General features: G+C 37.5%; 1 protein-coding gene and 2 long non-coding RNA genes across 9 annotated transcripts; all 3 read left to right on the top strand.

The window, feature by feature from the left end:
• Window positions 1-907: 907 nt before the first annotated feature.
• LOC131311182 (uncharacterized) lies at window positions 908-2,033 on the top strand. Its single transcript, XM_058338526.1, has 2 exons — window positions 908-1,139; window positions 1,386-2,033. Exons 1-2 carry the CDS (start codon window positions 1,098-1,100, stop codon window positions 1,920-1,922), a joined length of 579 nt encoding a protein of 192 aa, XP_058194509.1. The 5' UTR covers window positions 908-1,097; the 3' UTR covers window positions 1,923-2,033.
• Window positions 2,034-2,600: 567 nt separating this feature from the next.
• Window positions 2,601-7,860, top strand: LOC131311000 (uncharacterized). The gene is made up of 7 exons (XR_009195366.1): window positions 2,601-2,797; window positions 3,439-3,575; window positions 4,421-5,506; window positions 5,609-5,689; window positions 5,874-5,912; window positions 6,485-7,179; window positions 7,482-7,860. It is a non-coding gene; the product is annotated as an uncharacterized LOC131311000 (long non-coding RNA).
• Window positions 7,861-21,595, top strand: LOC131310998 (uncharacterized). 7 transcript variants are annotated; one of them, XR_009195365.1, is made up of 8 exons: window positions 7,861-7,924; window positions 8,043-8,308; window positions 8,895-15,389; window positions 15,506-15,696; window positions 15,842-16,045; window positions 17,773-17,837; window positions 17,978-18,055; window positions 20,887-21,595. It is a non-coding gene; the product is annotated as an uncharacterized LOC131310998 (long non-coding RNA). The 7 variants fall into 7 exon arrangements; XR_009195360.1 differs by lacking the exon at window positions 20,887-21,595 and having other exon boundaries at window positions 8,895-9,050; window positions 11,768-15,389; window positions 17,773-19,071; XR_009195359.1 differs by lacking the exon at window positions 20,887-21,595 and having other exon boundaries at window positions 17,773-19,071.
• The last annotated feature ends 63 nt before the right edge of the window (window positions 21,596-21,658 follow it).

Below are 21,658 nucleotides of genomic sequence, written 5' to 3'. Positions count from 1 at the left end.
GTCGGGAAACCCACGCTTCATATCTCTTGCCTCTCACAACTACGAAGCGTGTCTCTCGCCTCTCACAACTACAGAAAAGAAAGATCGATCAGTTCTCTCCACTCTTGCCTCTCTCTCTCTCTCTCTCTCCCTCTCTCTCTCTCTCTCTCTCACCTTGATCGGGTTCAAAGGGCTTCTCTCTCGTCGATCTGGATCTCGTATGTACTCTCTCTCTCTCTCTCCAGGTGCAGTACGTGCTTTCTATATGTACTTTTGCTCTCTCCTTTTGATAAGCTAATCGATCGATCGATCGATCAATTCTTCCTATGTATGATGGAGATTTGCTATTTGATTTTCTAGGGTTTGGTAGATTTCTCCATAGTTTGATAATTGATTTGAACCTTGGTTTTTGTAAATCATCGATTCTAAAGCTCATCAAACAAAAGAGAACCCATCCTAGTTTGTGTTGTGTGTGCTTTAAATCTGCAATGGACAATTAGCTCCTACAGTTGTGAAAATTTCGTTGTGGTGACTCAGGAATCTGGTATACCATATATTCATGTCTGTATGAATACATGTATCTATATTTGCCATTAGTTTTTTTTGCGTAAGATTCTATATAGGCATGACTGCTTTTGTTATCTAATAGAAAATGTGCCGGCTGTTGATAGCCCTCGGTATCGAAACAGAAAAGGTCAAATTGCTACGAATGTCTTGGCAGCGTGTACCCCAAACCTTCAATTCACTTTTGTTTTACCTAGTTGGGAGGGATCAGCAGCGGATGGATGGGTGTTACGAGATGCAATTAATAGAACCCATGGTCTAGTTGTTCCACGTGGTAAGACACCATGACACCAAAAACAATTGGACTTTTGTTTTTGAAGTCATAGATCACTGACATAATTAAACTGTGTTCATTTGTAAAGGGACAATGGGTTCAAGGCAAGTTCCCTCTCAGTAATTGAAGGAGTATTGCATGAGAAGTTACCTGGACATGGGATAAAGGCTAAACCACACATCGAATCTAGGATCAAGACATTAAAGAAGGATGTTTGCATCGTGTATGATATGATCTATGAGAGAGTACTAGTGGCTTTGGATGGGATCCAAACACAAATATGGTGGTCGCTGAAACACATATTTGGGATGGCTATGTTAAGGTATTGTGCATTTCCACTTCACGCTAAGTCATTTCTTTTCCCTTTTTTTGCCTGACCTGTTACCTTTTCTGTCTGATACAAAATTTCCACTCTATTGTAGACCAATATACCAATTAGCTACAAAATGGTAGTGTACGTTGTGCTGTCTGATATGTTTTCGGTTCTTTCCTACTCTTTTTTAAATCCCCACCCTGCTAGATTTTACATAGCATTGAAGAGATTATATCATATTTCATTTTGATTCAGAGCCATAAAGATGCAGCTAACTGGAGGAATAGGAGTTTCCCACACTTTGACATGCTTTTAACAGTCTTCGGGAAAGACCGTGCCACAGGTAAGAGTGCTGTTACTGCTGAGGATGTATTAGAGGAGGAGAGTAGGAATGAAGAGAGTTGTGATAGAGAAAATTTAGGCATTGGTATTGAAGAAATGGAGCACTTCTTGTCATCCACAAACGGAGAAGAGAGTAATTCTAACGGGAAAAAAAGAAAGAGGAATGATGATAGCTTGGATGCTTTCCATGAAGCAGCAACGATCATTGGTTCAAAGATTGAAGAAGCTACTAATAAGTTCAGTCAAGCTCTTGGTGTCGATCTTGCTATAGCTAAGATGAGGGACAAAGTAAATGATGAGCTTCGGAAGCTTTCAAATCTATCTATGATTCAACGCCATAGAGCCTTACTTGCCATAGCTCGTGATCATGCGACGACTGCGTGTTTCTTTACCTTGAAAGATGATGAGAAAGAAGATTTTGTGATGGCTTTGCTTAGGGGAGATCTGTGAAGTTACTACTTGGTGTATTTATTTTAATTTGCTTTGTTTCTTTTTCAAGAAGATTTACTTTGGATGTTAAATTTGAAGTGTTGGGAATTCTCATATTTTAGATCTATCATTAGGATTTTATAAATGTGACCGTTTGGCTTGCCTTGGAAGGACCTACTCCTATTTCAGCTCTTATCCATGCTGCTACCATGGTAGCAGCGGGTATTTTTCTTGTAGCTCGGCTTCTTCCTCTTTTCATAGTCGTACCTTATGTTCTTGGATTTTTGTAGAAGAGAGATACGCTAAAATATGTGTGAATTATGAACATGGCAGGTAATCTTCCTCTTTTCATAGTCGTACCTTATGTTCTTGGATTTTTGTAGAAGAGAGATACGCTAAAATATGTGTGAATTATGAACATGGCATACTTGCCATGTGAGATTTTATTGTTGGGAGACGTGCAAAAATTAGCCTGATATTGTGCAGGGGTATTTATTAATTTCATTCCATTGATGTGTGATTCTAGCATACCAAACACAGGAATTGGAATGTGAATTCCATTCTTTCTATTGATTCCTAGTCACAACCAAACATGGGAATAGGAATGATTATTCCAATTTCAATTCCTCAAATTCCATTCCATTCTTAATTCTATTCCAACTTATATTCCATTCCATCCAACCAAACGCACCCTTAGGGTTTTGGTTATAAGGAACTTTTCTGGCCTTTCCTGAGTTGAAGCGAATAGAAGACAAGAACAGCCGCCAGGTCTCCTCCAAACGACGCAGCAGTCTCACGAAGAACGACAGCGAACTCTCTATCCTCTGCGACGTTGATATCGGCCTCTTCATCTTCTCCGGCCGCAGCTGCCTCTTCGAATTCTGCAGCGGTGACAGGTACCGACGATTTATTCCATCCAAATCTCCCCAAATTCCCACCTTTTTTTCTGCACGAAGAAAGAGATCGTTTCTTTCTCTTCTCTCTCTTTGTAGGTCTGAAAAAGCGAGATGTTTGTGTTGTGGGCACGATCGCTTCACAACCCCAATAGTCTATAATATTATACTCCTAGAACTGTGCTGGCTGGACAAGAAGTGTACCCGTATAACTGATGGCACCATATGCTAGTTGTTCGAGTTGTTAGTGCAGTCATTATGGCGATAAGGAAAGCCGTTGTACTATTTTTTTATGCAAAGAAAAAACACTCTGTTCGTCCATTTTTGGAGATGTGTTACATACGTCTGTTGGGGTCATGGGTTTTGCTTGTATTAGTGCATCGGAAGTAGAGACAAGTCTTTTCAGCAAATGTGTGGTGTGTAAATTGAAGTCCAACTCCTATGTGCTTTTCTTGAAGATCAATCAATACTCTTGTACTAAAAGAACGAACGTTGGCAAGCCAAGCCACGCCGTGAAATTACGTTATTGTCCTTTTAAGTTTCCTTCATTCACGCAATAATCTCTTAGTTGTAGACAACTCTTTTCCTGATTTCCCAGAAAATTTCTGGCGTCTTACCGTGTTTTCCATTGCTTTGTCGGCAAGGTGGAAGCACAGTTCAACTTTTGTAGTGGCTGATGCTGTCCTTGAGAGAAGACGCTTGATTATTGCTCCATTTATGTGTTCATAAGGCTGTGCCAACTCGGGTGAGTAATTTCTAGGGTTTCAATCGTCAGTATCAGGTGTGTTTCTTGTTCTCTATTTCTTCCAATAGCTGATCGATTAACCTTTGTTCCCTACTGAATGTCCGAGCTTTCGTCCAATTCCTATCTCATTCAAGTTTGATTACTTCTTTTTAATCTGTTTGGGATGATTGTTTTGAGGTATTTTTTGGGATTTTTGTAATTCGGTGCGTTGTTTGTGTCGTGGTTGTGAAAATAGGAACTACTGTGAATGTATAAGGCCATGACTTAGTATAAAATGCTTTGGAATATGTTACTTTCATCATTGTCTTGGTGAGTGATTTTAAAGAATTGGTGTCTTTAAAGAATTGGTGTTGAAGCTGTAAAACTATTGTGTTTTTCTGTTTTCGTGAATAATTGTATTGCTTGGTATGTCTGAGATGATTATAAGTAGGTAAGAGAATAACATGATTTCAAAGAAGCTAATATGTTGTTTGTTGCGTTTGGTGAGAGATGAGAACAAAGAGTTATTAGTGGAAAAAACTTCATTTTCTGCTGATTATTGGAGAAGAAAAATATTGTAGGCAAGACTCATTTAGTTGGCATTCACATTCAATTCCATGAAAAATTCAAGATCCAAACACATCGTTCCGTATGGGGTCAATTACTAATGAGTAATGAGTGATTTCAAAAAGGTGGTATTTATTCTCCAAGAAATACTACTTTTTTAGGTTGTGAGTCTCACGAGTCTTGGATACATATATCTGTTGGTATCTGATCGGGAGCTGGAAAAATTTGCTTGTGTCATTTATGTTTCTTTGTACTCTTGCAGGCAAATATTTTGTATCTTGTGATGGTATATACGTTATACACATATATACATAAAATGTTGTTTTGATTGCCAGAAGATAATTCTGAATGGATGCTCCTTGGTCACTCCGTGTATTTCCCCGAGGGTATTCAACTCAAAGTCTCATTTCTCGGGTTCATATGGTGGCATCCCTCCTCTGCCTTCCCGTGTTTCATGTCGAAGCATTAAAAGTTCATGGAAACCCTTTCAAGGGCTGACAATGCAGTCTTTCATCGGTATGTAGACATGGTTGTTAAGTTGATGCTCTCTCATTTTTTTGATTTAGGTTTCATGTTTTGAAATTAGATGGATTTGTGTAATTGGAGTGATTTTTGCAGTAAAAAAGCTTAGTTTCTTGTACCCAGATTGTATGATGTTAGTTGAAGGAATATATGGCTTTGGTTCTTGCTAAGTGATGTTTTTTCTATGTGGTCATTTTTATTCAAAATCTTAGTTGATCAAGGCTTGAATTATTTTGGCACGGGCTTCTTTCAGCCTACATTATCCAATAATGCATACATTGGAGGCATGTAATAATGTCGGACTGCATATATCTAGGAGGCATATGTTATGGTAGATTGAAGTCGTGAGAGTGTGTTAAGGCCGTGGAACAGAAGTATTGCCTTCACATTGCTGCTCTAGGATTATATAACCGGATTGGGATGGGTCCTATAATGCATAGTACATAGCCATTAAGACATCTGTCATAAGCTTCGACTGTGTGGCATACCTATTGAATTTATGGATTTGTGTTCAAACAAAATGGCAAACAGGATTGTGACGCTCATCAATACACTTGTAATAAAAGAACCAACTATGGTAAGCCAAACCATGATTTGAATTTATGTTTTCGCCCTCTGAAGTTTTCCTTGCTGTTTGGTCCTTGCATGTGTGCAGCTGGGGTTAGTTTTGGTATTTTGCCTTTGGGTTGGGAACGGTCGGTAGCGATAGAGATGATAGGTGGTTCTCCGGAATTCACTCAGCAAATTGGTGCTCTGCTTTCGGATTTCACTGATTTTTGGTCCTTATTCAGCCGATTGATTTGTACTCAGTTTGACCCTTCCGAATTTTCCAGTGATCGTACCCTAACCTTTACCAGTTTTTTCGTTGCTTTGCCGGGAAGCAAGAACTACAGAGAAAGGTATTCGGTCTCTCTCTCTCTCTCTCTCTCTCTCTCTCTCTCTCTCTCACAAACAACAAGTCTCAACAAATTTCAGAGCTCTCTCCTCTCTTCCATGGCAAGTAAAATTGAAGAAGAAGTTGCCGACAAAGATGAACACACTTGAAAACCTATCCACCTCGAAACGAAATACGCATAACACTAGTAAATTTTGCGATTTCTTATGCATTAAATCCCTTTCTTAAATTCTCAGTCCAGTAGTTACATGATCAGCTTTTGATTTCGCTTAAATGTTGAGATTCTAACGGTTGCTCTCTCTTTCTCACGAATTCTTTGGACATGCAACTTTATTTTCTTTCTCTGATCTCCTTGGTTTCTTCGAGTGCAGAATCTGCAGATGTAGTGTGAACTGTGAAGCCGTTTTCAGGTAAGCCACCAATAACGGTTGTATTTATCGATTGCCGTATCATGATTGGGTTTAACTTTGTTAGAACCAAGGGTGTTGGTCATTGAATAAGATGAACTGATTTTAGAACCAAGTTAGCACGAAAACAAAAAACCCTCTATTCGCTAATAGTCATGTGGGTCTTTGAATATGTATATCGGTATATGTATATATGCATATAAATTGTTCATTAAAATACATGTTTAGTAGATTGAAGGTAGTGAGTTTGTAAACTGATCCTTTATGATACATTTTCAGGAGCAAATTTGCTGTTTACCAAGATTTATGCAGTTTGCTAATTACTAACCATGGCTAACTATTGATAGCCCATGCTAAACATTGCTGCAATTTCTAGAGAATTGATGGCTTGAAAAGATTACTCAAGTCACCACATTAAAGGTTGTGAGGACAATTTTTTGGATATCATGGTGTTCAGTTGAGCAATCCAATGGATGACATCATCTAATAGTAATTAAGTAGCTCATATGTGAGATGCAATCATGAATATTTGCGTCTGATAGAAATTCAAAATGCTTAAGTCATTGAGATGTCAGGGGTTTGTGCTGCATCTGACATATGGAGTGTTGGCTGCACAATGATTGAACTTCTTACATGCGTGCCTCCATACTATGATCTCCAGCTCTTCCAAATCGTCCAGGTTTCTTTTCTTTGTGTTATACAGTTTGTACTGCTCTCATGATGAAACAGTTGTGATCCCTAAATGCCTTGTTCTTCTGTGGTGGTTATACTTGATCTTTAATTATCTTTAGTAGTAATTGGAGTCCATTTTTTTCCATTGTTCATTCTGGATGTATAGTCAAGAATATTGCTTAATATCTCTCGGAAGTCAACTGGACCATTTTGATATTGTGTATTAGATTGGGAATCTTGGAAATAGCAATAGCAACTGGATTTTCCTTTTTGATTTCTCTGGATGAGCATCCTCCAATACTAGACGGTCTATCTCCTGACATTACTGATTTTCTATCTACAAAAGCTTGTTTCTACTGTCTCTCCATCTGCCGGTGGAATTGATACAGTAAGTACTCTATCTCATTTCTCAATCTCTGCCTCTCTTAGTATTTTAGATTTATTGATTTCTCCTTGTGCCATGCGTTTCTCTCGATCTCATTTCTCAATCTCTGCCTCCCAATTTGTGATGTTTGGGGGTGATTTTGGGTTATCTGGATAATTTCTACCCATTGTTGAAGCTGAATATGGCCATGGGATAAGCTATAACAGGCAAGTTGTGATCTCTGGTCTTATTCTACAGGTTTAACCCTTTGGGTTCTCATTTGAAGAACATTTCTTTTGTGTATTAGTTTTCAAATTGGCTTTGCTATCAATGTTTTCTTGTTAAGAACACTTAAAAAAAGAAAACATGTTTTCCCAATTTGTTTTTAACGAATTTTTGGAAAAGAGCCCACATTTTAAAAACACCAGATAGATGTAATGAGTGTTGATCGAGAAATCAAACTTATATTTTCCCTAACATGTAATGAGTGTTGATCCTTGCTAACTTATATCAATTGCCTATCCTACATTCTGCAGCTACGAGCTTCCAGATTTGCATCCTCTACTTAAAGGGGTTAGACTCTTACATGTTTAGATGCACACTCTAATTCAATGGACTTGCTAAAATTACAGTTGGACAATCGAGAACCAGATGACCCATGCTCATACCTTCTTGCTATATGGACACCTGGGAAGTACAACACAATAGTTAAGGTGGCTCATAACATCGCTAGAACAATACCGATGCATGATGATCTATACATAATCTAGAAGACATGAGCGTCTACCTCAGCCCCTCTGCAATCTCATTGCGAGACTAAGCACGAGGTCAATGTGGACAGTTGGACAATTAGCTCATTCATTTTTAATCCTGCTCTGATTTTGCTAATTGATTCTACTTTATGTCCAATGTCATGTCAGGTGAAACTTCAAACTCAATTGAACCACCAGAGAAAAGAGTTGTGGCTCTCAAGAATTTGGTAAGTTGGGCAACTTGATTTTGTTGTGGATGAATTGGCCTGTTAGTGGTCATAAAGAATCCCGCTCTTTCAAAACTCCTTTTAATTTGACTCTGTTGTTTGCTTATGTATTGAGCAGTTCCATAGCCTAATGACCGACAGTAGCAAAATTATCACTTCCATTTTTGCTGATTACCCAATTGGGAAGCTTCCAGATCACCTGCTAATAGAAATCTTTATCTGGGTTCCCATGTTGGAATGGGTGCAATTTTCTTGTGTGAAGAAGCAGTGGGCTAGCCTGTTTCGAGAAGAATGTCTGTGGAATGCTGCCCTTCTCAGAAATCTTCCTTTTGCTGGCCATGCCAAAAGGTGGCCTGGGCCTATCCCTTGAGGATTGAGCAAAAGGTATTTTTCAAATGAATGTCCTCTCTCCCTTCCCCTACTCTATCTCTTGTTTACTTGTCGTTCATTTCCCAAGAAGATAGGAAGTTTAAATCTTCTTATGAAACAATTTTACCTCATTACTGTAACCTTGACGTTCTTTTTGTTAATTTTAAAGGATTTATCTCTAAAACTAAATGACCATGGCGTCAGATTTCATTTGAAGAAGGCACACATAATTCTCTTATTCTGTCTGTTTCCGTGGATGTTGTCCATGGTCACCAAAAAATTTGTCTTTTTGTAAGTAACCAACTTAAGCTATTGTCCAAGACCAAAGTAAGAACTGAAACCTCTGAGCAAGGTGTGATTTTTTCCTTGATGCAAACAATTAATAATTCAGCATCGTAATGTCGTATTTTGTTGATCTGCTCTGGAATTTAACAACCAAAAACTATAACTTCTGTTGGGTCCTAATATGATAGTGTGCTCTATTTGTAATAGCAATTTTAAAATATTCAGGCTTGCTTGCGTTTCGTTAAGTTACATTTGTTGGCCTACTTTCATATTCTAAGTGACTTGGTCTATCATATATTTCTCTCTTTTTTTGCAGGAGGTATAGTGCTTTATATATCAGTAAGCACATCACTTGATATTGCATTGGATGAGAATCATGAGATAGTGGGCCATATCTATTTGTTTTTGAAGGAGCAACTCGAAATTTCAACCATACTCACTCCTGCTGGTATACTTCATGGGACTATTATAGGTGTGCTCGACTCTTTTTTTTTTTTTTTTTTCCTTTCCCAATAGTTTGCTTTTGGAATTTTAACTGTATCAACAATAGTTGTATCTGCTGATTAGAATGCCTCCTCTTGGTCACCCGTGAATTTTGAATTACCCAACATGAGGGTTGCAATAATGCAAACGATTTGACATCCCCATTGCTTGTTGGCTTTTGTTGCTCTGTGACTGTATTTGCAAAGTTTGGACACCTTACGTTATCCAATGTGGTGCCAATAAAATTAGCTTATATGGGTGTTTTCAGATGGATCCTATTTGAAACTGAGGATGAAAAAAATTGGTTTGTTCATTCTTGTGTTCAAGCACATACGTATTAGCATGAAAATATGTACTGTCAAAATGTTGATTTGTAATGGCATTATTCTGTCGAGTAATGGAAGCAAGACTTTGAGGCAGTGCAGAAGGACTGGGATGGGGTAGCATTTCTCATACTATTAAAATGGTAGGCCCGAGGGGCGTTTTGGAGGATTAAAAAAAAAAAAAAACTTATATACAATGCATCGACTATTCTACGGATCCCCTAATCCACTATCAATCAGGAGTCAAATTTTATGAGTCAATACAGCCTCAAAATAGGAGGACTTAACAACCCCATCTCAGTACACTGAAATTTGGACATCTTCCACAGACCACCTTTGCTCTCCATTCCTTGTGGCTCTGGAACCTTCAGACTCCATAGAACATTCAGTCATGAAGTCTTCTGTGAGTATAGAAAACCATGGCATGCACTAATTATAGTTTCAAGCAATGGTTCAAATCTCCATAAAACATAAGGTTCTGGTTCTTAAATGCTTTGAAAGTGTGGAAATTTCCTTGGGAAAACCTGTGTCTTGCTTCGTTTCTTGCACTGAGATCACAGATTGTGCCCGAAATAGAAACAGAAAAGTGCAACAAGAGAAGATGGCTAAAGTTAGTTTTATTTCATGCGCACAGTTAGAGGCAAATGAATGTGTAAATGTCATTGAGTTGAGTGCAAAGTTGAATAAATCAAACTGGCAAAACATGAGTGCTTCAGCTTCTTCAAAAGCTTGATAACTCCTTTTGAGAAATAGAGCATAGTTTCAGTTTTTGATAGTTTCCACCTTCCAAATGCAACTGCATACTGTCATTGGAATAATGGGTTTACTGCATTTTTGTACCTTTATTTTCTCACGAGTTTTACATTTGGAAGATAGGTTTGTATTCATTTTAGACTTTTTTTAGGTTTAATTTGGGTCTTCAATTTATCAAACGAAATAGTATTCTGCTAATTAGTCTTACTATGGAGTATGGATTGTTATTCTTTTTAACTCTTTCAGAAATTTTTTTGGCCGGCAAGACTTACTCATCTATATAGACTATATTCTTGCGATTCCTGTACTGTGAAGAACATATTCTCAAATTTAATTTTCCATGAGTTTATATAGCGAAATGAAATGAAGTAATGTCTATGAGAAATTTGTAAACTCTCTTGCTTATATATTTTATAAGTTAATATGTATTTAGAGACAGCTACAAATCACAAAGCCTACTCTTCTATTTTGGAATGTCACATGGAAAAACACATCTCATTCCTTTTTAGGTACTCGTATTTTTGCCAACTCCAAGCAGTCCAAAATGTCTGTAAGTCAGATTTTCAATATCTGCTCTTTGAGGGTATAATGGTAGCTTTTTTCCTCTTCAAGAGGCCTAACAGTTAGTTAATGACGCTACTGTCATTTTTGTTCTCTGTTTCTATTCTCTTCAACTTCTAAATCTTTGATGGCTAAGAGATGCTGCTGGCTAAGTAATTGATTTCAGTTGTGATGACATTCTTGTGGATCCAACTCATACCAGATTGCTTTGGTACTGTGACACTTATTTGGTTTTGCTGTTGTTGATGTTGCTTGCTCTCTTGCAACTCCTACATCTTGGAGAGCTAAGAGATGAGGCTGACAGGCTGTCAAAGTTTTGGTTTTAGCCTCGCTTATTGGAACCAATTCATCAGTTTGCCTTGGTTTTAGCCTCGCTTTTGGTGTGCTGCTGCTGCCATTGCTGTATGGATACATGACTATTTTGTGTGGCTTTGTTTGATCCAATTTGCCACTGTTCGGGCTCTATTGCTGCTGGCTTATTGGTACTGAATTTGATGCCTTTTGTAACTGTAGTGCTTCAATCTTGCGCGTGGACTTGTTTTTGCCTCTACCTTTTTCTTCAACATCCAATGCTTTATTGGAGTTTTTTTTTCTTTCCCTATCCCATGTATCAATATCATGGTACAAAACTAGAAGCAATTTCTGCGAGCACAATTGCACAGCATGGCATTCAGTTAGTTGCCACTACTCATGGGGTGACAATAGAGAATTTAACTATGAATCTTCACTGGGGATGCTTGTTGGAGGAATACAGGTGATATAGCATTTGGTTGTGATGTGTGCTTTCTACTTGATATGCAATTTCTAATGATACTTTGAATAATTGTTACTTCCACTTATCAGGTGTTTACTTTAAGTAATTCTCATACAGCTATACCATTTCTGTTAATAGTTTTTTATTTGTGTCTTGTACTCGCATAATGGTACCAATGACATGCATGGATCATTACCAAAGCTCATTTTGTGACTTTATGGGATTTTATGACTATTTGGGTCTGTAATGTTAATTCTCTAGGAGAAGAATGGCTTACTTTGTGATGGCTTGTCACATTACTTATCTATTTTTCAGAGTGTGACTCTAGGGGACGAAGAAGCAAGTCGGAGGGGTGTTCAGAAAACAATACTAGAGAGGAAAGGTCCCTCAACCTTTAGTTGTGGTGTAGAGATAATTTCGAAGACTGAGCTACAAGTTCATCGCAATTTAGAAGCAACAGTCGATGCTATTCTTCCTGGCATCTTTTCCTCCTTGTTCAAGACAAAATCCTGGCATTTACTTCTCCCATTTTCCATTTCTTTGTTAATTGTCCTTAACAAGTGCCCGTTCCAGTTTGCCTAATTGTTTGACATTCTGTTACTGTTGTGTTCAGGAAGGTGGCTGCCCAAACTATGAAGTTCGCAGGTTGAACCAAGGATCAGAAGCTAAAACTGCAGAAGGAAAACCTTTCATTCGTTATTCTTTAGGCACGGAAAATGAAAGTGTGGCTGAATATACTCTTGGGAGAATGATGCGACACCTACCAAGCTTGAAATCATTCCTGAAATGCCTCAAACCAAGGGAGTAACTTCTTCTGTTGACGGGGCACGTATTTGTTTGTTTTTTTATGGGGTAAGTCATCATCTTCGTTTGATAGTGTCTACATAGATGCCATCCACTCTGTTTTCTGTTTTGTAAGCTAGGTTAAAATGAGTGTTTCAAAGTTTTTTGAATTTGCTGACCTTAGTTGTGGTCCTTGTGGATGAACTAAATAGGAGTATTCAAGAGGATGATAATTGGTGTATCTTGTTTATAGAGGCCGAAGATATAGTTTTGGCTGGGGAAAACAGAAAAGTAAACTATGAGCTAGACTTGTCATAATATACACTGGAATCTGAACTGTGTAAGGAGAACTGAGAGATGGAGTGTAATTTTAGCAAAGATAGATTAAGATGAAGATTGAGTAGAACTTTATAGGCAGCTGATACTTAAGAGCGGAGACTTTTGATAGCTTGGTCATTTACTCAGAAACATGGACAACTTTTGGAGGATGTGAATCTTGGAATTAGGGAGGGATGGATGAAAGAGATGTGCATCAGATATGTTGTGTGATCACGGGGTAGCAGTGAAGTTTTTTTTTTTTAACAGAAGTTAGCAATGAAGTTGAAAGGGTACATTTGATAAGCCTGATATAAGATCTACTATGCTGTATGCACCCATGTTAGGTGGTTACTGGTTAGGGAGAATATATTTGCACAATTACTGTAGCTGGACGAGAGTATTGAAATCGATGTTGGCATTATGAGAAATTATAATTTGAAATGAATCTATCAGGATGAATTGAGATGCAGCACTAATGAAAGACAGTGGCAAAGAAATAGTTGGAAGGCTTAGGAGAACATTGATTGGGGCGATAAGGTAGGACAGTGTCACAGACAAAGATTTCGTTCAATAGGCTTATTCAAGAAGTCATGATTAATGCTAGTTTTTAGTTCTACAAGACCTATCAAAATCAAGTTTCAAAACATCAATGTGATACCATATTATTTCCAGTAGCATCTAGAGAAATGATATCCAATCTTTGATGCCATTACTACTATTTGTTTGCTCTTGTTTGACTACATTTGAAATCTTATGTCCTCAATTAAGCTTTAGGTCATCTTCTCCTGTCTCAAGTGCGAAGCCAAGTGTTGTGGTGTCAAACGACACTGCTGAAATTTGGAACCAAATATAATTGAGACAAGGTCTGTTGAGTTGAGTTGAGTAGAATGTTATCATGTAGCCTATGCAGTGAATTCCATCAGGCAAAGGAGGAAAGAATAATTTCTAGATTGAACATCTATGATTATAAGCTTCACTCTTCCCCTTCCCAAAAAATCTATCCTTGTTAAATGCCTTTTTCGGTAGATGGATGCTAAAACTCGCCAGAATGAACACGGGGGATGGAATTTTTTTTCTTGTCAAAAAAAAAAAAGACAAAAAAGATGAATGGCCGAACTTTCCTTTCAATAACTAGGACAGTTGTCCTTAATAGCATGTTCTTGGGATTAGCTTATTTAGGTAAATTATTAATGTCCATTTGATACTTGGTTGGAGGATCTTTTTGATGGATTGAGTTTTTTGTGCCACTCGACAGATACAATCTTGTAAATCTCCTTAAGAGTGTCTTAGCTTTGGATCTTTCAAAAACCAAGTTGAGAAGAATAAGCCTTCTGATTTTTGTTCTAGTTAACAGGCTACCATCAATTACCGGAAGAGCAACAGAGTGACTTTGCAGTTTCGCTCCGATATTTGGCGAGAGATCTGCGCTTGCCAAGTAGGAGAATGTTTTCTTTATAGGCAAAGCTGGTTCTCTATTGTCTTCTTCTTGCTTGCTCCTTGTTAATTTTGTAAATAGCATTTCGCATCTCTTATTTTCACTATCATATGGAGTACTTTTAAAGATATGTAGTACTTTGCTTTCTAGGGCTTTGATCCCTTTGTAACTCTCTTTTTCCACTCCATGCATATATTGAATATAGAATTACTTGCAGGGTCTCTTTGTTTGGAGGATAATTATTAGCATAATATTAGAGGCTGAATGATTTATGTATCTGCAAATAAGAAATGCTTGATACTCTAAATATTTTTCTCTATGAAACCACTATTGTCCAAGCTCAACCAAAATTCTCAAAGATTGAGCACGTGGTGTCGTGCAAAGCACGTTGAATTACACTAGTATTTATATTGTATGCTGCAGATTGTTGGTTTCCGAAATCGATCGAGGCTGTAGTTCTCCCTTCCATAAATGTAGTTTGGACTATTTATTGTGCTTTCTGATTTGTTTTGTTTCTCCGCGTACTTAATCTGCATGTTTTTTACCCATGCAAGCTGTAGATTGTTGGTTTCCGAAATCGATCGTGGCTATAGATCTCCCTTCCATAAATATATACGTAGTCCAGCCGATTTATTGTGCTTCCTGATTTGTTTTGATCCATGCGTACTTAATCCACATGTTTCCTACCCATCCAGGGTACATTCCTCTCGATTTTTCCTGTGATTCTGGTCTCCTGTTTGTGCTTTCCTGTATTTTTTTAATATTTGCTTCTTTTTTATTAGGTATTCATAATGTTCCAGATTTTCCTGACGCATACGTTATGATGGAGTTTATAAGAGTTATATGAAATTTTGGGACAAAAGTTTTTTTGACAATCAAAAGAAGCAATATAGTTCTGAATGTGTGATATATATTGTTTTGTTTATCTCTTCTTCTGATGATACAATAGCTGGGTTTTTTTATGCGATTAAGTTGATACTATTTTCCCCTAAGGTTGGGTTCTTTGCTTCTTGTGTTGTTTGATATGGTTGTTTTAAGCATGTCGCATGGCGCTTATAGATCTGTTTGTGGTGTTCTTGGTTTGAATATATATTTGCTATTGAGTGTGTTTGAGGGTGCTTATAGATCCATTTGTAGTGTTTGATATGATTGTTTTAAGCATACCACATGGTGCTTATAGATTTGTTTGTAGTGTTCTTAGTTTTGCAATATATTTTCTATTGAGGGTGTATTTGCTATTCAGGACCAGTGATTAGAATAGATCTCGGAACAACATACTCATGCGTCAAAGTTTGGGAGCACAATCGCATCGAGATCATCGCTAACAACCAAGGGAACTGTACGAGTTTGGTCCTTTGATATCTGCCATTCCTTTGCCTCTGCGCTTATCTCATGAGTTGGGTGAGTTGATGTCTTCCTGGAATTTTGATTTTCTGTTTGTGCTAGGGCAAGTTGATCTTGATTTTTAGTTTTTCTGCTCACATTTTTTGCTTGACGAGATTCATTTGGAAATACAGGCTGACGACGTGAACAAATGAGTTCCGTCGAGTTGAGTTTTCCATAAATTTATAGTCGCTTTGAGTGTCAAAACCACACCCGAAAAGAACGAGGAATTGGAGGGAATTGAAGACTCCGATGGTATAGATGAGGATATTGACCATGAAACTCAATCGATTTGGAAAAACTTGAAGAAAATGCAAAAGAATAGGTATATCTGAATGATGAAATAAAAAACTCGGATTGGCAATCTTTAAAAAAATTTCTTTTTTTGACATAGTTTGTTGTGTCCATGATCGATTATACTGGCTTCATTGTGATCGTAGATCTTTACTATTTTCCCTTGATGTTTGCAGGAATTGGATGCCTTTTAGGTTCGAAAAGTTTTGCGATGTAAGTTAGCATCTACAATCAGGGACTTATTTTTAAAATTTTCCTAACTCACCTGGCAGACATGGTCTGGCTTTGTCATTGTAGTTTTGATAAGCCATGAAGAGATTACTTCTCAACAAGTTCTTCGCCAAAGTCAGCGGAGCTAAGCGTCAAAACAAAGCCCATAGGTCTCTTTCTGACTCTCTTTCCTTTTCCTTTTTTGGTTTTCTCGTATGAATTGTTTGTACTATTGTGTCTTTCCTGCTAATTTCTGTCACTATTTGCCTCTGATGTGGGAAAATAGGGTTTTATGAGATCTCTCTGGCTTTGAATTCTTTAATGGTTGAAATCATGTTTTCTTTTTTTCCCACGAGTTTCCGCTTCAAAAAATCTGTCTTGATGTAGCGATAGAAGAGGCATTTGATGTTTAAAATGGATTTTTAAACTGCATAGCCAACAGACTCAACACCACCTCCCACAATCAATGACTCAATAGGTTGATCAACAATTAATATTAGGTTCTGTTTTGTTAGTGCGAGTACGGCCGGTTCTTATTGTGAGTGTTTTTACTGCATTTATCCAAATGATCAAACCAGTTTATCAAACCCGAAGTTCTGCTCAACTCATCTGTGTGAAGCTTTGGAACAAAGATTTTAACACCCTCTCCAAAAGATGGCTCATGAAAGTCCAACTAGAGAGAAGATTTGTAAAAAGGTTTTCGTTTGTATGTGTAGCATCTTTATTGTATTACGTATTCTGATACAGTAAGAAAAACATATGGCCTATATGGATGATTTGTATTATTTGTGCTTGGAGGGATGGTACTCTTATTTCAAGAATGAATTTGTTTGAGTGTGCTTTGCTCTGGTCAATTTGTTGGAGCATGCTATCAATGCTGAATTTCACTCAAAAAGAATTTTTTACCTCACAAAACTATTTTGGACCCTCTTGATGTAGTTTATTTAAATTGAGTTCGTATTACCGATTAGTTATCTAACTTTTCAAGGGAAATTGGGCATGGTTGTGGTAAACTAACATAAATAGTGAAGATATATGGATCGAGGATATTTGATACATTGTCAGCAATATGTTCACAGAGTCGCAGAACCTACTAATCGACTTCTTGAGAAAAAATGTTCCAAGTCCTACTCCATTTATCTCTATGTACATGCATGCCCATTTTTGGCATAGATTGCCTCTCATTTTGAGTCTTGACAAACACAGCATCTTTGCGGATCCCTCCAGGCCTGCACCTGTTAAGCTAATGCCTTAACAAACTTGGTTAGTCACTTTGAGGTATATGCTATTAGTTTGTGATTCTCTAAATGCAAAAAGGAGCATTGGTGGTTGAAACTGGGTGGTTTAAAGAATTTAAGTATTTTAAATTGGAAGTTGAGATATATGGTTTTATGGGCCAATACTGTCTCTTGGTATCTTCTGTACAACGGGCTCAAGTTTATGATACAATATACGTGGAAACTGATATTACAAAGAACACAACTAAAAAATAGATTTCTTTCTAGTGGGTTCTGGAGAAGCTATGGGGCCTCACTTTTGGCTATCCTGTATATTGGTTTCTGATGAGATTTTAACTGAACATGATCATATGACCTGTTAGGGAACTCCATTGTGGTAACATTGCTTCGTCCTAACAAAAAAGATATCTTTATAAACCAAACCAAACCAAACCAAACCGAGCCTTACGTCCCAATCACTTGGGGTCGGCTACATGAATACCTCCCAAAAAAGATATCTTTATGTTTTATTTTTTATGATATGTCGTTTGTATTGCTTATTGTATTGATAGTTACTTGCAGGCCATTGTACATGAATACGTCCCAAAAAAGATATCTTTATGTTTTATTTTTTATGATATGTCTTTCGTATTGCTTATTGTACTGACAGTTACTTGCAGGCCATTGTTGTATGCAAACGATGACAGAGCTGTGGCAGTGATGTTTGTAGCTTTCGGCAGGTGAGGTACAACATGAAGTCCGCTTCGTAGAACTTGGCACTTTCTTCTCCTATATATTTTGACTTGTAATTATTTAATGTTTTCAGCAGATGATGTATGAATATAAGTGAGGATTGTTTTATCTTTTTCTCGTACTGATGTCTAGAGTTTCTATTGAGACTGCCAGAGAATGATTGGACACCACTGCCTCACTGATTCTGCTTTATTTGGGTTCAACATTTAGGTGAGTTTTCTATGAAATGATCTATATGGAACAATGAAGGATTGATATGTTGTTGTGCTGAATAATTTTTTTTTTTTTTTTTTTTTGACCATGTGTTTTTGATCACCTATTTAAGAGACTTTTTCTTTATCTCCAATTTTTATTTTTGTAGACTCTCGAAGCTATACTTCACTATAGGCCACAATCCCTACTCATGAACTCGTTTTGAGGCTGAAATTGGGTACCATCTAGAATCGATAAACCAAATTTGTTACCATGGCTCCAACAAATTGATTAAACCGAATTCGTTTAAAACTACGACCCATCTAAACAAAGCAGACTACTTATTCAAGTGCGGGTGCCTTTGTTTTTTATTTATTTATAAGTAAATAAATAAATTAGAGAAAAATGTGGCTGCCTTTATTTTGAACAAGGACATCCACAATTGGGATGTAAAAAGCAATAGCTAGATGGATGACATATTCATAAGTGTACATATTTAGTTGTCAATGAAGTGTTTGATATATAGTGAACGATAGTGAGTGTTGTTTTTGTCTTTATCTAATAGTAGCTGCTATGATTTAGTTGGCATGATTCCTTTGTTTTTGTGTCACTGATACCTATAAAATTCATTTTCGCAGGAGAACTATCACCATGGCAAACCAGTTATAAATATGTAACGATACGTATATAACAAATAATAGAAGTATTATCCTTCTCCCCCACATTTTATACATGTGCTAAATTAAGTTCTGTGTCTCGCTTTTGATGCATCACCACCCAAAACTTCCCTCCCATTTTCCCTTCAGCATGTTGTAATGTGACATAGAGACAAATAATAGATATCATGCAAGAAATACACAATTTGGGTAAGTCATTCTTGGAGCTAATTTCAATTTTATCCTTTTCAGGTATGATTGGTGATTGTATGGGTTAACGACAGGATTATAATCACCCTTTGATACTGTCCTTGGCATAGATCAGTAGCTTGTTTAATGAAGCAGTAAGCCTTCAATCACACTCTACGTTGACCATTGATTGTTGACCATTGATTATGAGCTTCAATGTGATGCTCTATGTAATGTTTTCTACCTTTAATCATTGGCTAAGAATTTTAGTTTAAGTGTCAAATGAAATAGAATGCATAGGGTTCTCTCCACTTGCATGAAGACTTTTGGGTAGTTTGGAGATGAAAACTTCCATATTGTCCCACCTCTAATTGTGTGGACGCTGCTTCAGCAACTTTAGTGCAAGTTTGGCCTCTCTTCAGCCTTTGAGATGGGTTAAGACCAAAGGTCTTATATGCGTCGACATTCTTACCTATTGCACTGATGTTTATTTTACTACAAAACTTCATATTTGATTGTAGAATGTTAGCCTTAGCATTTGAGTTTGATCCTGGCTTATCAATTCAAGCTGCAAAAAACAGGCTCTAAAGGGGTGTGTGCTTACTTCATCCTTGGTATTTTCGGATTTCAAAACTGATAATTGGTATTCACATAGACTTAACGTTTACCTCAATGTACATACCTAAAAACTTCATCATGAAACCTACTACCGCATCACGGACACAAAATTCACAGGCACGACACTCCGCGTGCTGCACGCGTGCCTCACCTAGTAGTAGTACTATAAAATTATATGGAAGCAGGGATATGGGTGTGCTTCTTTTTTTCCTTATTTTTTAAAGTCAATTATCCTTTTCCCTGGGAATGCTTATGTGGAATATTTCCAATTCATATAGCAGGGAATAATTGTCGCTTTAGTGGTAATAATTGTCGCTTTTTATGTAGTACGATACCCATAGTTGGTTGGTGGAAGCTACAACATTTTCTGGCCCCACCAAGATCTTCCATCGAGATGCCTTTGAGCATTCATTACTTTTCTTCAAAAGGCGAGTAGGTAAAGTGATGGTGGAGAACTCTAGCATGTCTCCCATATATCATATCCCTTCGCGATACATGGAAGTATTGGGAAGTAGCGTATTGTCTCTACCCATTCTTGGGTTGAGTTCTTGACATCCGGATTTTACCGGGCTTTTGATAGATTGCCAAGATGGCTTGTCATGGTATATTTTACCGTGGCATATCTTGGTGTGGTCAGGAGAAAGGAACTTTCCACTTCTTGAGGTCCATTGGTCCAATACGGTGATGTCCATGCTATTGGAGAATGCCATTTAGATTTTGGAGAACGCGAGCAGTTTCCTTCCGTTTGCATGTAATGGGGGTAGGATAGGTTATCGGCATGTTTGGATTGGTCTTAGAGTTGTCTACGTCTTGACAGAGTTGGTATGCATGGGGTCCTCCATACTTGGGATGTATGTTGAAGTTCCGGGAGTGAGCGAGGCGGCTTTTATCCATTCAAAGATGTAGGATACAAGGATAGGGCTCTTCTGGCCAGCCTTTGCGTTTTCTTTCCTGGGGAGGTTATTACAAATGACGTTTTCCAGCTAGTAGTTGGTAATGAAATTTAAACTTTATGAACGAAGTTCAAAATATACGACTTTTATGTATATTTTCATCTCTCTGGTTCTAAGGTTGATTCTCCTTATTGTTGCATATCCTGCTTTTTTGGGTCTTTAGTGCAAGTCAAAAATTTTGGAACCAAAAAACACACGATTACCAATGAATACAATGAGCACGAGAAAATGTGCGGAGCACGGGCATTACACTAGTACTCTTGTAATAAAAGAACGAACGACGGCAAGCCAAGCCACACCGTGAAATTACGTTATTGTCCTTTTAAGTTTCCTTCATTCACGCAATAACCTCTTAGTTGTAGATGACTCTTTTCTTGATTTCCTGGCGAAACTGTTGGCGTCTAACTGCGTTTTCCATTGCTTTGTCGGCAAGGCGGAAGTACCGTTCAACTGTTGTAGCGGCTGTTGCTGTCCTTGAGAGAAGACGCTCGATTATTGCTCCATTTATGTGTTCCTAAGGCTGTGCGAACTGGGGTGAGTAATTTCTAGGGTTTCAATCGTCAGTATCAGGTGTGTTTCTTGTTCTTTATTTCTTCCAATAGCTGATCGATTAACCTTTGTTCCCTACTAATGTCCGAGCTTTCGTCCAATTCCTACCTCATTTAGGTTCGATTAGTTCTTTTCAATCTGTTTGTGATGATTATTTTGAGGTATGTTTTTGGGATTTTTGTAATTTGGTGCATTGTTTGTGTTGTGGTTCTGAAAATGAGGATCTGATTTTCGATGTTATTTTTCCATTTCTGACCTAAATTTGTTGTTCGTTGATTTTGCTACAAGGCTAGTTTGTAATTTTGATGTATTTCTTCCTCGGAGTAATATCGAAAGATCCTGCTTTCTTTGAAGAAACTGATATTTCCTGTTTCATGGATTGATGATTTTCGTAATTTGGTTGGAGTTGCTGTAAGTGGCATACGCAGAATTTGTGTTTAGCAGTGGTCCAAATCACGTGTATTTTCATATTGATAGTAAGAAATATATTTTATACGTATATATATTGCTATTTTAAGAAATGTTCTTCACTCAAGGGACTTATATGGGTATTGTTTTATTATTCAGTGCCGATCACATTGATATGATGAGAACCAAGTAATGTTTTATCAACCACCTTTAAATTGTTTTTCAGAAAGTTGATTTTTGCTAGCATA

Source organism: Rhododendron vialii, chromosome 12a, assembly GCF_030253575.1.
Source record: "Rhododendron vialii isolate Sample 1 chromosome 12a, ASM3025357v1".
Classification (NCBI taxonomy): Eukaryota; Viridiplantae; Streptophyta; class Magnoliopsida; order Ericales; family Ericaceae; genus Rhododendron; species Rhododendron vialii.
This window is presented reverse-complemented; position numbering and strand designations above follow the sequence as displayed.